The 16,539-nt window shown below is 35.9% G+C and overlaps 1 protein-coding gene across 1 annotated transcript in view; it reads right to left on the reverse strand.

The window, feature by feature from the left end:
• Window positions 1-2,078: 2,078 nt before the first annotated feature.
• Window positions 2,079-16,539, reverse strand: part of NBEA (neurobeachin) — an 800,789-nt gene continuing 786,328 nt past the window's right edge. The window contains exons 55-58 of the mRNA XM_044668958.1: window positions 6,341-6,442; window positions 5,189-5,385; window positions 4,566-4,717; window positions 2,079-2,277 (exon numbers count right to left, since the gene is read on the reverse strand). Coding sequence (XP_044524893.1) covers window positions 2,187-2,277; window positions 4,566-4,717; window positions 5,189-5,385; window positions 6,341-6,442 — 542 coding nt within the window. The 3' untranslated portion in view covers window positions 2,079-2,186. The remainder of the gene's footprint in view (window positions 2,278-4,565; window positions 4,718-5,188; window positions 5,386-6,340; window positions 6,443-16,539) is intronic.

The following is a 16,539-nucleotide window of genomic DNA, read 5'->3' on the forward strand; positions in this document are numbered from 1 at the left end:
TGCCCACTGGGCTCCTCATTGGCCACTGCTCAACCACTCTGTCATCTATTTTCTAGCTCAGGGGACCTAAGCCACCAAAAACACATGATTTCAAACCAAGATTAATACTTAATGACACTCAGCATGTAGTAACTTCTATATCTTTCACTATCAGACAAATTTATGATCATTTGGATATTTACAAGATTTAAAAGAAAAACCAGTGAGGAAAGTGACATAAATTACCATGAAAGTTCTATCACGCTCCGCTTACTGCTGGTCCAAATCTCTGCCATATGGCCCAGGAGAATAGCTCATATTTCTGCAAATTACTAAACTTCATTAGGACTTTGGCTTGTGTTTTAGGTACTCTGGACCTTGCACGGAAGGGGTATTTGATTTCTTAAGGCTTTATGACCTTATTATCAGTGCATGTTAGTGAAATGCTATAAATGAAATATGAAACAATCAGTGAATTCTTTGCATATTTTATTTTTCTTTTTTGATTTCCAACTCACACACATCTGGCATATTTTACATCTTTGCAATAAAACATGGTTACAATAGCTTAAGGAATTTATATATCCAAAATATTTCACCATGGTCTCAAGATGAAATGGACTTGTCTTCCAGATGTTCAGTATTCTCCCAATTCTAAGCTACAAAACTCAAGATATTGCTTACAGACTGGTGATGAATAACTTAATCATTACTTTGATTCCCCATGATTTCAGAATCTCATAAATACAAACAACAGTGAAGAAGGATTCGGTGCTAAAACTTACTAATACAAGGTGGGGAACAAATAAGTAATCACAGCAATAAATAATGATATGTTTCTGGTGCAAAGTGCCAATACAAAGAATCCATTATCTTGTTTTATCTTTTAAATAAATGACTGCAAGTGAGTGTAAATTCTGAGAAAATTACATTCCTGTTACATGCCTCATAGCCCTACCGACACAATATGTACATCTATGACAATACAGTCACCAAATATACAAAGAAGAAACATGAAGTAAAGTGTATGTACCCCTGGGTGTATAACTTGATTGGTACAATGTATGGAAAATAATTTGAGAGCCATCGTTTAATATCATAAAAGATGAAATGCCTTAGGCTGCGAATGTGGATTTAGATGAAAATTTCACAAGAACTTAAAACAAATTCAATCATTACAATGAAATCCAACTTGTTCTTAAAGAAACCAAGCTATCTGGAGAAATAAAGAGAAAATGTGAATATCTGATCCCCTCCCTTAATGTACACAAACTAACCCAATGGGTTGACTCCAGAAGTATAGCACTCTTGACACACTATGATGGGGAGTCGTTTATGTACTAGTGAACTGAACGAGCATGACTGCTGCTTATACAATGAAAATCAGAACCATATCCCAAAGTCCCCGTTCTGCTTGGTTTTCAAATTAAGAAGGAAAGGAATTAATTTTCATTGTATAAAATGGCAAATGATGAATCAATATCCAAATGCTTTATGAGCAAAACTTCACTTAGAAGGGATGAATTTAGATTTAAAAGTGCGAACCATGTTTTTGTGAGAATGTCAAAAATTACTGATTGAGTCCAAATTCAACCCCTTAACACAAGCTGTGCCCTCGGACAAATCTCCAGTTTAATTTGTGTGAATGCACCTGTTCCATCAAGACATCGGGTTTAAAGTACATGCAAGTTGTAACTCCACAATAAAATTAAGAAACGTTTTGTTCTTTATACAAGGTTTTACTTTTACAAAAGTATCCCTTTAAAGTTAAGATGCATCTGATGTACAAAGTATCAAACGTATTTTTTTTTCTCAGCTTGAAAAAAGGCTGGAAATGGGATGTAGATTAGGTTCCTAGCGTAAGCATTGTAACAACTGGACACAAGGTTCCTCAGAATTGTCAAAAGTCTCTTGTGACGGTCCTACAACCTTTTCTCAATAAACAACAATATATGAAATAATTACCAAAACATCTCCTAATTCATATAATTTACATGATACAAGCTTGCTTGGTAGCAGCTGGTGTTCAGTTGTGAAAAAACACACAAAGTAAAATGGTTGCTTACTACAATGTACAGCTATTGCTGGGTGTAATGGAATGTACAACGGAGGCCAATGGAGACGTGTTTTTCCACCAGAGATAATGTCCTTCATTGTAGCACTTGTGCTCTCGGCTTTAACTTAAGATTTAAGTTCTCCATCCATCTTCAATATCTGTTTTGATGCTCGTAATGCCATCGATTAAAATCTATATTAAAAGCTACAATGCTACCAGAAGCCATGCCAGTTATCAGCGTCCTGAAAAACAGAGATATTTGGTAAGTGTTTGTACCACTATTCAGACTATAACAGGGATTTGCCACTTTAGGCAGCAAAATCTCATTAATTTAAGATCACACTTACTTGAAGTATGCAATAATATAGATGGGGATAAAATTTATATTATGATGGAGACAATGTCCTTGACAAGTCCAGATTTAGAAAAAAAAGTATCCTTTAAAGTATTTAAGAAGAAACCAAGGAATATTAGAATACAGACTTAAATGGATCACAGAGCCAGAGCTGGAAATTAGCCTTAGAGATCATTCCCACCCAGAGGTGAGGCGACCTGTCCAAAGTCTACTACTAGCTTGTCTCTGACCTAGAATTCTCTTTCAGGTCCTTTCTTTCTTTTCTCCCCCACCCCCCCTTCTATTTATTTATTTATTTATTTACTCATTTATCCATCCATGTATTTATTTACTTATTCATTTATTCATTTATTTATTTATTTGTCCATTCATTCATTCACTCATTTAATTATTTGTTTGCTTATTTATTTGTCTATTTACTTATTTGTTTTTAAGGATATTTTTCCATGTTTACATGATTCATGTTCTTTCCTTCCCCTCTTCCTTCCCCCCTCCCAGAGCCAACAAGCAATTTCACTAGGTTGTACAAAAGTTGTCACTTGATACCTATTTCCATATTATTCATTTTTGCTAAAGAACGATTTTTTTTAGGGCCTAAACCCAAATCACAAACCCATATATGCATGTGATAAGTGATGCCCTATGTTTTACTTTTGCATTTCTACTGCCATAGTTCTTTCTCTCAATGTGGATAGCATTCTTTTACCTAAGTTTTCAGGTCCTTTCTTGTCTCTCCCATTAGACAAAGACTGTTTTTAGTGCTTCACACTTAAAAAATGCTTACTAACTAAAAGAGATTGGTGACCTCTCTAATTAGGCATAGCCTTTCTCTGTCTTTGGGCACAGGAAGCTTTAACTTCCCCTTCAAGAGGAGGGCCTAAAATCAGACCAAAATGTAGGAGAATGAAGAAATGGAGACATTCCTCACTCCTCATTCTTGCATCCCAACCAACACATATCATAGTACTTAACCCTATGGAACACCCCTCCCACCCCTCAGTATATAGTCAATAAATGCACTCATGTCCCTGACTTTTTGACCTAGGGGATGCTCACCAACTTCCCTGTCCCTCATTCAATTAATCAGTTTCTTATTTCATCAGCTGCCATATTATATAAGTATGATTTTATTTAAAAGCACAACAATTAGTGTTGAATTACATACTACATTAAGCGTGTTAGACTTTATTTCTAAGAAAAAGCACTGAATTTGGAATTAGGACCTGGCTGTGAATCCTTTTACTCTGGTCCTGTGTTCTTTGAGGGTCTCTATTTCCTCATGTTTAAAACGAGGGGGCTGGACTGGATGATCTCTAGCATTCTTTCTCTCTCTTGATTGAGACCTGATCAACATCCAAGACAGGAAATCTACCTTTTTTTTGGTATTTTTAATATTCGGTGCATTTTGTGATGAATACAAGGCACTAGATTTTTGCTAACAAGAATAATCTGTCAAGTGAGTAGTGACCACAAATAACATGAAGAAAAGAGCATATCAAATATGAAATGAAATCCAAGTATCCATTAAGTCTCTGCCTAACTATTTCATTCATAGATAGCTCCTGGGCAAATTAGTTGGTTGGCCCCTATGCCCCAACCTAAAATTCATCTCTGTTTAACTGCATATTGGTCTTTTACTTAGTGTAGTTACTGGATAATGCTCTTTTGAATCCCTGAGTTTAAGAAGCCAGGTGAGGTTCTGAGAGGTGGTTACTTAAAAAAATCATCACAAACTTAACTTTGTACAACCAAACTTATTAAACATCACATTCAAACCAATTTACAATAAAATATACTTAAACATGTCAATAACAACTCATTTATAGTTACGATACTTTGAATGTGGACAATAGGAAAAGTGGGAAACAAGTAAAAAAAGTGAGTCTCAGGTATGAGGTCTGGCCCTCCAAATTGTCTGGAGTTCACAGTTCTCTCCTTGACCTCATTTCTTCCAGTTCTCTTATATTGTAGTAGTATTGTTCCTCTGGCCATTTTCTTACCACTTAATTTCTCTTATTAAGGTATATCTTCTTTCCCTTTGGATCCTTGTTCTTCCTCAGGGCATAAATTGCAGGAGTGCATACTGAGAACAGCATTATGAAACTTATACTTCATGTGGGAAGGATCCTTTACTATAATTCTTAATAAACAGATTTCTTCTTTATTGCCACTCACCTTTGATCGTGGGACAAATCCATTGCCCTAATGCCTGCATCACATCCAGGATAAATGTAAAGCTGTTTGAAGTCACATGCCTGCCACACTTCCACAACTCCATTGTCTCCTCCAGTGACCAGGTTCTGTCCATCACTGCTCAAGAGGATGGCCTTCAAAAAACACAGAAAATCAAACCTTTTCTCAATAGACAATATATGAAATTCTCAATGTTCTTACAAACTGGCAAAACTTATTGTTACAGGAGCTCAATGAAATTTAATTTCTGCTTCATAGGTAATAATAATATTTTATGTTTTTGAAGTGCTCTTATATTTTCCAAGGTGCTTCCATAAACATTTATTTTATGTGAGGTTTGGGCAGGCAGTATTATTATTTCTGTGACTTTCACAAGTCTAGAGACTAAGGATTTTTATACAGTGTTCATTAAGGTTCCCTTTAATTTGCGGAGAGTAGTATGTTACAAAATGACTAAATTTGCCTCCATCGGAAAGTTATGGGGTTTAAACAAGTTACTTGCTGCTAAGGTTCCTTCTTTCAATTATAAATCCTATTATTAATCATGGACTTCATAATAAATATATTTTCTTCTGAAGTTCTTGTGTAAAAACTGTGAGATTTACCCTGGTTGAATCATTGATCTCCATTTGAGCTAAAAGTTTCCCGTTAATGCTGAAATTACTGAACCGTCCTCGTTCATAGTATATGATACAGTGGCCTTCACTGGACACAGAAATCAGTCGAGGGAATAAGCAGTTCTCTGGTCCCTCCAGTGCTCTCAGCAAATCTCCAGTGATTGTATGTACAAGGCAAGGGCCTTCTGAAAGGGAAAAGAACAGCAACATTCAGATGGAAACAGTGATTGCAAACTCTTTTATCTACTTGTTCCAAATTTAAGTACTATATCCATGCTCTGATTTATTTTCATGAAAACATAAAAGAGAATACTGGTATATTAACTAAAACTAAATACTCAAGTTATAAGAGTAATTCACACTAGTTTGAACCATTTTTGTATAATCAAAAAATTCCAAACAGAATTTATTAATATGTACTTTGTACTGGTCACTAGTATAAAAAGTTGTAAACTAAGCAGTTACAGAATTGATAGTAACTATAATTGTCTATTGGGAGCATATATAATTGAGAAGATTTATTCCTAATGCCATATTATTGTAGTTTCTAAACATTGCTCCGTATCATTATCTAACAGGGCACTTTATTTATTCCTTTGTTTGGCACAGTCCTAGGAATGATCCCTATCCTAGAGTGACTTCTAAATGGGGATATTTAAGATTGAGATTTTTATGTCCCATCTTGTTTAGTAAACAGAATTTGGTCTCAGCTAAATATGTCTAGGGGTGGGGAGTGGCATCCTTGAATATTTCCATTGCAGTGAATGGAGAAAGACACTCTTAACAGGCTTAACCTGATTTCTTATCAGACACTGGAATCCTATAAACAGAGAGGGACTAAGAAATTATTAAGCCTATCTCTTCATTAGGCATCTACCAATTATGAATGTGTTGGGGATGGTTGAATAATGAACTTCCAAAACTGTATTTAACGACTCAAGATGCTGAATGTGCCTTGTCTTTGATCACTGAGAAAGTTCACTGAACAATTAATTTATTGGTTATTGCTAGCCTGATCAACAAATTGATTTTCTTACCCAGAAACCAAGCTTTAGAAATTTTAATCATCACACAATTGAAAGGGAAATATTCAACAAAAGAAAACCCTACATTTAAAATAAATTTAAAATAACATCTAACCTTTAGCACCACTGATAACAAGTCCAAGTTCTGCACAGACTGATACACAGACAACTTCATGGTCATGCCCTGTAAGGACAGCTCGTGGAGCAGGATAATCACCTGTAAAACCCAGAAAAAAAATCTGTTAATATAAATCAATGCTCAGAAATAAACCTGTGTCTTTTTTCTCTTTTTTAGAAAGTTTTTCCATGGTTCCATGATTCATGTTCTTATTCTCCCCTCCACCTCTCACTACCCTCCCTCCTCTTTCCCCCATAACTGAAGCGCATTTCCACTAAACCTGTGTCTTTTTGAAAGGTACAAATTTTAAGTCCCCAGTAATACGGTGAAATGCAGAATTCAGATAATCATCCAGATCACTTATGTGAGATATGATGTTTTAAACTGATGATGGACAAGAACTTTTTATTGTTGTAAAACAGCTGTAGAAGTCTAACTCAATTTATCATTACATCAACACAGGGAAATGCGAAGCATAACCATTGTCAAATACTAAGGAGCACTCTGGTGTATGACTTAACTTGTACTAAGTACTGGGGTACAAAGAAGTAATTAAGACACAAAGTGCTGAAACAGATTCGGTCCTTTTCCTGCTGAAGCCTATACTTGAAGACAACAATGAACTGAACAAATCTTGGGAAAAAATTACATGACAAATTAGCAGTGACCGACTGCTAATTATTAAGCTGGACACTGTAAGATTTGATATTTTACATTATATTTATTTCTAAACCATATGAATGGGAAAATGTGAGCTCAACAAGAAGCTACTGAATGGAATAAAAGCATAAGCATCAAAGGGACACTGAGGAGAATGACAGGGATTACTGAGTTTGGAGCAGTGATCTGGTCTGACGTGGCTGTCTGAGAAAAATAGTGTCAACCAATGAAGAGCTTTGGTGACAATAAATATTGACTGCTGGGAGCAGGGATGAAAGAAGAGAGATCAGAAAGAAAATTTTCAAAAGAAGTCCAATAATGTAATTTTGAACCTGGACGTAGGAAGAATCTAGCTATGTGGAAGTGAGAGTAGAATCAAACAATTAATGTATAACCTCAAATTCTTTATGAAAGTAGGTGAGATAGCCATGTAGATGGATGGATACATAACATCACTGTCATAGCATCATTATCAGGTTTGGATGAATGTTCAGATGTGGGGGATAAGGAAAATTAAAAGTGGTTCTAAAGTTTATCCAAATGATAAACAAGGTGGTACACTGTCCACAGTAATTAAGAATCTGTACATATATGTAAGAGTGTTTGTAGAGAAAACCATGCATCTGGTACCATCATGGTGAGCCCCTAGGAGCAGGAGACTACCAGGCTGTCTACGGTGGATGGAAACAGCCCAGGTTAGAAATGTAACAATATGTTCATCAATACTGGGATCTGGTTCACAAGTGGCCGTTTTGGAGTTCCAGCATGAGACAGGAAGATCTAGTCTTAAGAAAAGTGAAAGGGGAGGCAGCTGAGCTACCACTCAGTGGATTGAAAGCCAGGCCTAGAGATGGGAGGTCCTAGGTTCAAATTTGGCCTTAGACATTTCCCAGCTATGTGATACTGGGCAAGTCACTTGACCCCCATTGCTTAGCCCTTACTGCTCTTCTGCCTTGTAGCCAATACACAGTATTGACTCCAAGACTGAAGGCAAGAGTTTTTTAAAAAAAAAAGTGAAAGGGAGGGAGAGGGTGATTTTAATTTCTATATTTGCTTAGGTACATCTATATAATGTGCTCTAAGAATTGTTCTTAACCCTCATAATTTCCTAAAATGAAAAGGATTTTCCTTTATTTTTAGATTTTCCTGAAACACATATATTTAAAATCACACATACTTCAGAAAAACTTTGAATGTCTCAACAATTGTCCAAATTTTATGTTTATGACCATTTTAGAGGGAAAATCTTTTAATTATGTATTATTATCTCAGCATAAGCTTTTATAAAATAAAGGTGTAAAGCATTAAAAGACTTTTCATCAAGATTTCCCTCTCATGTCATGAAATAATTCTAATGCTTGTTATTCTAGAAAAAAAAGTAAACCTAAAACCAAAGTTATCTATTAAAGTGGTCAAAATAATGTCAAATGAAAAAAGTAAACAATTATTATTCAAAATGTAATACCCACAATAGAAACCTAATATTTTAAAAATGCTCATTTTATTTGTATGATAGATTTAGGAAATTTAATTGTTTCAAGATAACCTTTTTAGATCTTTTGGATAAATTATGGAAGCTGATAATTTGAATAGTGGTTTCATGACTTCTGAAGACACTTTTTCTTTCACGCTCAATAAATATGTGTGTGTGTGTGTGTGTGTGTGTGTGTGTGTGTGTGTGTGTGTACTTATTCAGGGTTCTTTCGGTTAGTAAACCAGCAGCACTGGGAAGGAACCTTTCCCATATTTCATTTCACTGACAGGGACAGATGTCACACAACCCAGCAATCATTTCAAATCTTATGAAGTATCCCATCACTGTCCCACTGCAAATGATAAAGATAGATGGAGGTGAAAGGTTACACAGAGAGGGACCTGTTGTTGTGTTGTCACCCTGTGAAGAACAGAAACACCATCACGTTCACTCCAGAATTACTTTTCCTAGGCAAGGATCTTCATCTGTGATAGAATTATGAGGAGATGAAAAGAGCTAACGTTTCCAGATTTGAGATCCTTTGTATTTAAACAGTTGGAGTAGGAACTGAAGTTGACATTGCACATTGCAATCTTATATCATTAGCTAGAGTGACCATAACATTTAATTTTTTCATGAGTGTTTAGAAGATGAGTGCTTAGAAAAATGTGAAGGTATTAAATACTGCTATACAAAAACCAAGGTTTTATGGTAAGAATGAATGTTGAAATTCCTAAAGAGTTGTTTTTAATTTCAACTATAGTAATATTGGTTAGCGGAACTTGAAATTATATCTAAAGAAATTTTTAGTCCTTTTGTACTGAAAGAGAACAAAGGAGAGTTAAAGTCATGCCAAAGCCTGTTTGCTCGCCAGTGCTGTTGCCCTGGAACCAAGAGGCTGGTTTCCTTTATGATGCTCAGTGTTATGGCTGCACTTGTGACCTCTGTGTGCATTGAAGGGAAATAATATACCAGTCTCAAATGATACTACTGCTGCCTGCTCTTCTATTTAGGCCTAAAGTTTGCCACAAGCTATTGGATATACCAAGCTGAGAGGCTCAAAGTACTTTCATTGCTTTTCTTTATTCCAAGGTTCCCTTTAAAATGCCCTCATGGAAGGTTCCTAGCACATTTTGAGGATACAACTTAGGCTTATCCTATCAGGCATGAAGAACCAGGGTGTTGGGGAGTCGTATCAAAATGGGTATAATCATGACTTGGTAAAGGACAGCTTCAGAACTATCATAGAGATTAATGATGAATGGGCCTGGACTGTCTTTAAGCAGAACAGAGATAGAAATATATATATATAGACTCTAGACTGAACTCTCCAAGCTTCTGATGCTGCTCTTTGACTTTCTCTATGCCCTGCTCTCATTTTGAGACTGTAAGTTCACTGAGTGTAAGTCAAGCCCCTAATAGAATGCTTTGTACAGTAAACATTTAATATGCATTATTTGAAATGAATTGAATAAATGCCATAAGGGATATGGGAACAAATCCATGGTGTTGTTGGATAAAATAAAAAAAAAAGAAGAAAGTTTAAGTGCCATCTTTTGAGTTCCTTTTTGCCAATTAAGTCCCATATATTTATTGCCTGAGGGCTGAAGTGAAAGCACTCTCCCAGGCCCATCCCATGCAAATGTTCTCAAAATAAGTCTTACACTGAAGGAGGATGCTGTGCAGGACCATGGTGGCCCTCCCCTTGACAACCATACATCCCATATGCTTAAGCTCTCTGAAGAGATGATCTCTAAGTGGCACCAACTTTTCTGTGAGATCTTGCCCTACTCTCTGTCTCTTATCAGATCCTGAACCCCATCATTTCCAGGTGTAGCTAAGTGGGAGGAAGAAGAGCAGAGCCAAATGGTGAGATGCTATTCCTCAATCACCACTGCTCAATGGGTCTGTAGTGAGAGAAGATACTCCCCCTCCTCCCAAACTACAACCTGGGTATAGAAAGAACCTAGGGAACATGAGGATATAATCTGTAGAGATAAAGGGGAAGAAACCTCTATATTTATGCTGAGAGGATGAGAGCATCCTATTCTCAGAATTAAGAAGAACATTAGTTAGTCAGTCCCAAGTGTTTATTAAGTGCTTATTTGATGCCAGGTACAGTGCTAAGAGTTGAGGATACAAAGAAAAGAAAAAGGAGTAGCTATGTGGCTCAGTGGATTAAGAGCCAGGCTCAGAGATGGGAGGTCCTAGGTTCAAATCTGGCCTCAGATGCTTCCTAGCTATGTGACCATGGACAAGCCATTTGACCCCCACTGCCTAGCTTCTTACCACTCTTCTTCAAGAAAGAAGGTAGAGGTTTAAAAAAAAAGAAAGGGAAGATGAAAGCACCAAGAAGATTATAGATACTAAGATGCTTATTATTTTCAATTTGAAAAGAACAATAAATTTTCTGTTTTCAAAATCTATTGCTACTATGACTTAAAAATAATTTAGATATACTTATATAATTTAAGTAATTTAAACAAAACTCTTCATACTTTAAAAGTTCATTATGCTTTCAGATATCAGTGCAGATGGAGTTCTGATTTTCAATTTCATTTTTTTTTTTTTAAGTGAAGAAAAAGCAATGTTAACCTGCATCTTTTGTGACTATCCTCTTGGAAGCTATAGTATATAATGAGAAATGTCAAGTCCCAAGATCAATAAGATTTCAGACTCTAGGGATACAACAGGAATAGCATTGATCCTCTTAAAGAACACCAGTCAGAGGCAGAATGTAATATATTGCCAGGAGAGGCTCAAGAGGATAACCGGCCAAGTCCAACATACCTACCTGACAAAAAATTCAATCAGCTTTTCATATGAGCTGCCTGCTCTCCCCTCCTTTCTTTCATGCAGGAGACTGCTTCCAATTAAAGTGTGCAAATTAATTTTTATCACTTCCAAATTAGTTTCTGAATTTGTGTAAAAGTCTGTTTTAGATGAAAGCATCTGTCCCTCACTTTTCTTCAATTCTATCATCTAGTCAGGTATAGATTCCAAGCCTCCAAGATAATTTTCTCTGCTCAAAATCACAGATTTTAAAGAGTAACACTCAATAAAGAGATCATAAAATATATAAATGAAACAGTTACAATCAAAGTATAATCTATTTGAGGTAATCTTTGGCTGTTACTTTTATGATCTGAAACTATTCTATGTGTATTCCTTTGTTTGTAAATTAACCCTGATGAGTCAATATGGTAAGTTCTTAAAAATCATTTAAAGAAAGATTAGCAGAGCTGGTAATGGTGATTTAAAAGTCTCTGAGTTGAGATGCTTGAATTATTCACCAAAAGATTTAAGATGGAATGGCAGACAGTTTCTCTACCTATAAGATATATATATACAAAAAGGACTTTTTCCTCTAAGACATATAAAAAGAACTATCAATCTTTTAAAAATACCAAAAATAAAAAATATAATTTTGTGATGATAAGATAAAGAATCCTATGAGGGGAATAAGCAGGGAAGGGAATAAGCATTTATATAGGGCCTCCTATTTATTAGACACTTTACAAAAATTATTTCATTTTTGATCTTCACAACAATCCTGTGAGGTAGGTGCTGCTATTATTCCTATTTTAAAGTTGGGGAAACTGTGATAGAAATGAAGTGACTTGCTCAGGCTGGATTTCAATGCTTAAGTCATTGCACCACCTCTCTGCTTAAGAGTTTGCCTGTGCCAATCTAGCACATGACAAAATATTCAATCTCCATATTAAGTTCTCTAATTAGGCTAGCTAATAAAGCTTGGTTAGCCTGATAGATCCTTTTAAAATGAAGATATTAATATAGCTAAAGAAACTGCAACCTAAAGTAGGGGCAGCTGGGCTAGCTCAGTGGATTGAGAGCCAGGCCTAGAGACGAAAGGTCCTAGGTTCAAAACCCGGGCGCAGACACTTCCCAGCTGGGTGACCCTGAGCAACCCATTGCCTACTGGTTGTGGCCCTATGCTCCTCTATGCTCCTAGAATGGAGTCCCAGGATAAAAAAAAAAAAAAAAAATATATATATATATAGGTATAGTTAGGCTTTTAAAAACGTTTGTAATAATTTACTAGGCCCAAATTTCTGACTTGTAGTTTATGTCTGTCTTAAAACTATACGGAGAAGTCTTCCAGTTATTTATATAGTTATGGGGAAAAGTGAATTTGCTCGGAATTTTGCCCCAGTAGAGCTATCAATAAAGGGAAAAATATAAAAAACCCTTTAATTGTAAGCTTTTTCAGTTCAGTGACTGTTTGGGTCAACACATTTGACTAGATCATAGTGAAGGCAGTCAATTTATTCAAACTAAGATGACTTTTTAAAAAACTTTGCCTAATGTTTAATAAAGAAATTGTATATAGCTGATCTGATCCTATGTATATTTTAATCGACCATCACAGAATTTTAGACTTCTAGAGCTAAGACTAGAAGGAACCTCAGAGGCTCTCTTGTCCATGCTTCCTCTTCTCCCATTTTATAGATAAGAAAATGGAAGCTCTGGGAAGTTAGTGGTTCAGGATCACACAAGTAGTAATTCTCAGCAGTGAGGTTTGAAGCCAAGTCCTCTGACTTTAGTCAGTGATTTTTCCATTGTACTATATAGTCTTCCAAGGTCAGGAGGTAATCCAGTACCTCCTTTCCTCCCCTTCTTGACCTTTTCTTCCTGGGACAGGGAAAGCCTATTTACATTTCTTTGTTTTAAATATTGATTTTGTTTCTATATACACTGTTAACCACAAGACTTTGCTAGCTAGTCCAGGTGGAAATGCAGTTTGAAGGAGGCAATGGGGATGGGAGCTGGAGGGAACATCTCCAGTGAAAAGGGAAAGCTAAATCTAACACTGAGATGCTTGCTAGAATGCTTTCTGTCTGAGAATTTGTATCTTAAAAAAAAAGGGAGAATTTTAGATGCCCTGATAGAATTTTTTTCATGGCAGAAAGAAGCATCTACATGAGAAAACCTATCTAAACAGTGAGTCAGTAATAGCATAAGAAAGGCAAATAGAAGAATTAAAAGACTTGAACAACCACAGTCTCTACTGAATCCATATTTTAGTTTGATTTAATTGTCCTAATGGCTAAAATGGTTGTTCATGAGAATACCTTTTAAAGAATCTTCAATATGGCCTTGACAAATGGCTGTTGTGTATGCTCTTTAAGTATTTGGTGACAATCCCATGTTAGATGGCAACAATTTATGATTCAGGCAATATATATTCAGATGAATAGATAATTTGCTTCACAGCAGGAAAAGGCAGTTTTATAAGTGGGTGTTTTCACTTAAATTTTAAATTTGTATGTTCAATCCTGAATATTATGTGAAACAGTTTCTTACATTATAGACCATAAAATAAAGTCAAAAGCTAAACATGATGATAACATTAAAGTTTAGTAAAGATTTCTGTTCTGAGTATAATGAGACAGATTTAGGTATATGATGCACATCCATACACAGTTGCATAAGTTATATAGGAAAAATAAATTCTCATAAATTACAGCATATATGTATATATACACAAATATACTTTCTGGATGATTGGCCATTATGATATGCATCTATATATAATAAACTACTATAAGAATAACTTATTAAAACAGTGACAATTTTAGTAAATATCCTGAATGTTTTGTTACATTTTAAGATATTTACATATGTATTCAAATAATTCAATGACATTTATAAATTTCCTTTTGTTGAGGGCTTTGTAGGTCTTTATGAATATTGCTGAATTTAATGGAATAAATATCTTTCAAAACTTTCCTTGCTAATTGGCTGCAGAGAAGCTAAAGTCAATAATTAACTATCTTTGGGTAAAAAGATTATTATGAAATAAAGCGCCTAACCCAGATAATTACTACAATCTGACATTTTTCTTTGATTTCTTCACCTTCTTGAAGTCTATTATACACAGTATCTTATCTCTGCTACCAGATGACAGTTTTAAGAAACTAATCCTTTTCTGAAATATCATTTGTATCATTTTTTAGCTTAATTCCACAGATGGAATTACCTAATTGGACCTAACCTGTTCTATACTTAAAAAAAAAAACCACCCACAAACCTAATAAATCCTAGGCATTAGATCTATTTATCTACATATATGCATACATATAAAGACATATATGTATACATATATACACATACATATGTGATGCAACAGAGAAATGCTGATTAATAGAACTTTTTTCAAAATTTAGCATTGGCATGAAGCAAACTTCTGAAATTCAATGTGTAGAGATAATTTGGGGCTATAAACCTGTCAGTGCTTAATAAATCTGTCATAAGTCAATAAAATGTTATCATATTTAGAAGTTGCCTAAATGTGAAGCATTAAAATTTCTTTTTAGAAAGTTCATTTTAAAATGAGATTTTAAAAAAGCCTGCAAAAGTGTTAAGATGTTAGTAGTTCTGATCTTCATAATAACATTGTACACAGTCCAAATCAATAGTTACAAAGTGCTTCACAATTCTATGTGAGGAACTGGTACATAATATACTTCTTTCTCTCGTTCTCTGCACACACATTCCTCACATCTTACTTTCATTTGGCTATAGTGTTCACATATGCATGTTTCTTTCTCCATCTGTCTCATTTTGTACATGCACACATTCTCCCCAAACTGTACTAAAACTTTTGGGAGTGTGTGTGTGTGTGTGTGTGTGTGTGTGTAAACCATATATAAAATAGTTGTAGAACCTTAGAAATCATATATCTTCCTACTTTTTTCTATATTTAACAAATGACCATTCATTCATAGGGGGGCCCTGTGTGTGTGTGTGCATATATGTATGCGTGTGGGTTAAGATGGCGGCAGAGTAAAAAGCAGCTGCTTAACCTCTCCTAACCGAAACATACAGGACTCCTCAAGAAGACATAAAAACAAATTCAGAGGAACAAAGGGACCCCACAACAGGGCGTAGCATCGAAGGTACGTGGAATTGGGGCATTTCCATTCTATAAGGGGGTGAAACAGCTCTCACTAAAACGTGAGCTGAACAACCCCTTCCCCCCACACACCACCTACAGGGCCAAAGCCAGTGCACAAGAGTTAGAGCAATTTTGGGGGCATTCATTAAGTCCTTGACAGCCACCTGGGAACACCAGGGCCTGCTCTAGAGAGCGGCAAGACTTAAGACCCCAAGAGGCTAAAGAACATGCGGACTTTGAACAAAGACCTAGACCGCAGGCGTGGACCTTGGGTGGGGACCCAGTGCAGAGGGGTGCACGACTGTGGAAGCAGCGTCCTGAGACTGTTAAAGGAGCTTCAGGCAGAGGAACAAGCAAGGGGATCACCAGGAAGCCTGACCCTGAGAACAACTAGACCTGAGACCTCAGGAGCCTAAAGAGCTCAGACAGACCCTGGGCGTGAGGATAAAGCTGAGAGGGCACGCGGCTTACAATGGCAAGCCATTCACAAGAACCCCAAAAGAGAAAGATCAACACGAAGAAATCTTTAACACTCGACAACTTTTACACAGAGAAAATCCAGACACCAGAGCAAACAGCAGAGGAGAACAAACAAATAATCAGATCCAAACCTTCCCAAAAAAATGAAAACTGGTCACAAGCTCTTGAAGAGTTCAAATCTGAGATGATGAGAAAGATGGAAGAGATATGGGAAGAAAATAACAGTTTAAAAGGCAGAATTTTGCAATTGAAAAGTGAGGCTCAGAAATCAAATGAACCGATAAGCAAATTGAACACCAGAAATGACCAGATTGAAAAGGAAAACCAGTCCCTAAAGGCTAGAATTGAGCAATTAGAAGCTAATGATCTCTCAAGACAGCAAGAACAAATAAAGCAAAGTCAAAAGACTGATAAAAATAGAAGGAAACATGAAATATCTCAATGAGAAATTGACAGATCAAGAAAACAGGTCTAGAAGAGACAATTTGAGAATCATTGGTCTTCCTGAAAAAGCAGAAATTAATAGACATTTGGACTCCATACTTAAAGAAATTATTCAGCAGAACTGCCCTGAAGTTCTGCAACAAGAGAGCAATATAGACATTGAAAGGATCCATAGATCACCCTCTACTCTAGACCCTGAAAAGACAACCCCCAGGAATA

Source organism: Gracilinanus agilis, chromosome 3 (assembly GCF_016433145.1).
Source record: "Gracilinanus agilis isolate LMUSP501 chromosome 3, AgileGrace, whole genome shotgun sequence".
Classification (NCBI taxonomy): Eukaryota; Metazoa; Chordata; class Mammalia; order Didelphimorphia; family Didelphidae; genus Gracilinanus; species Gracilinanus agilis.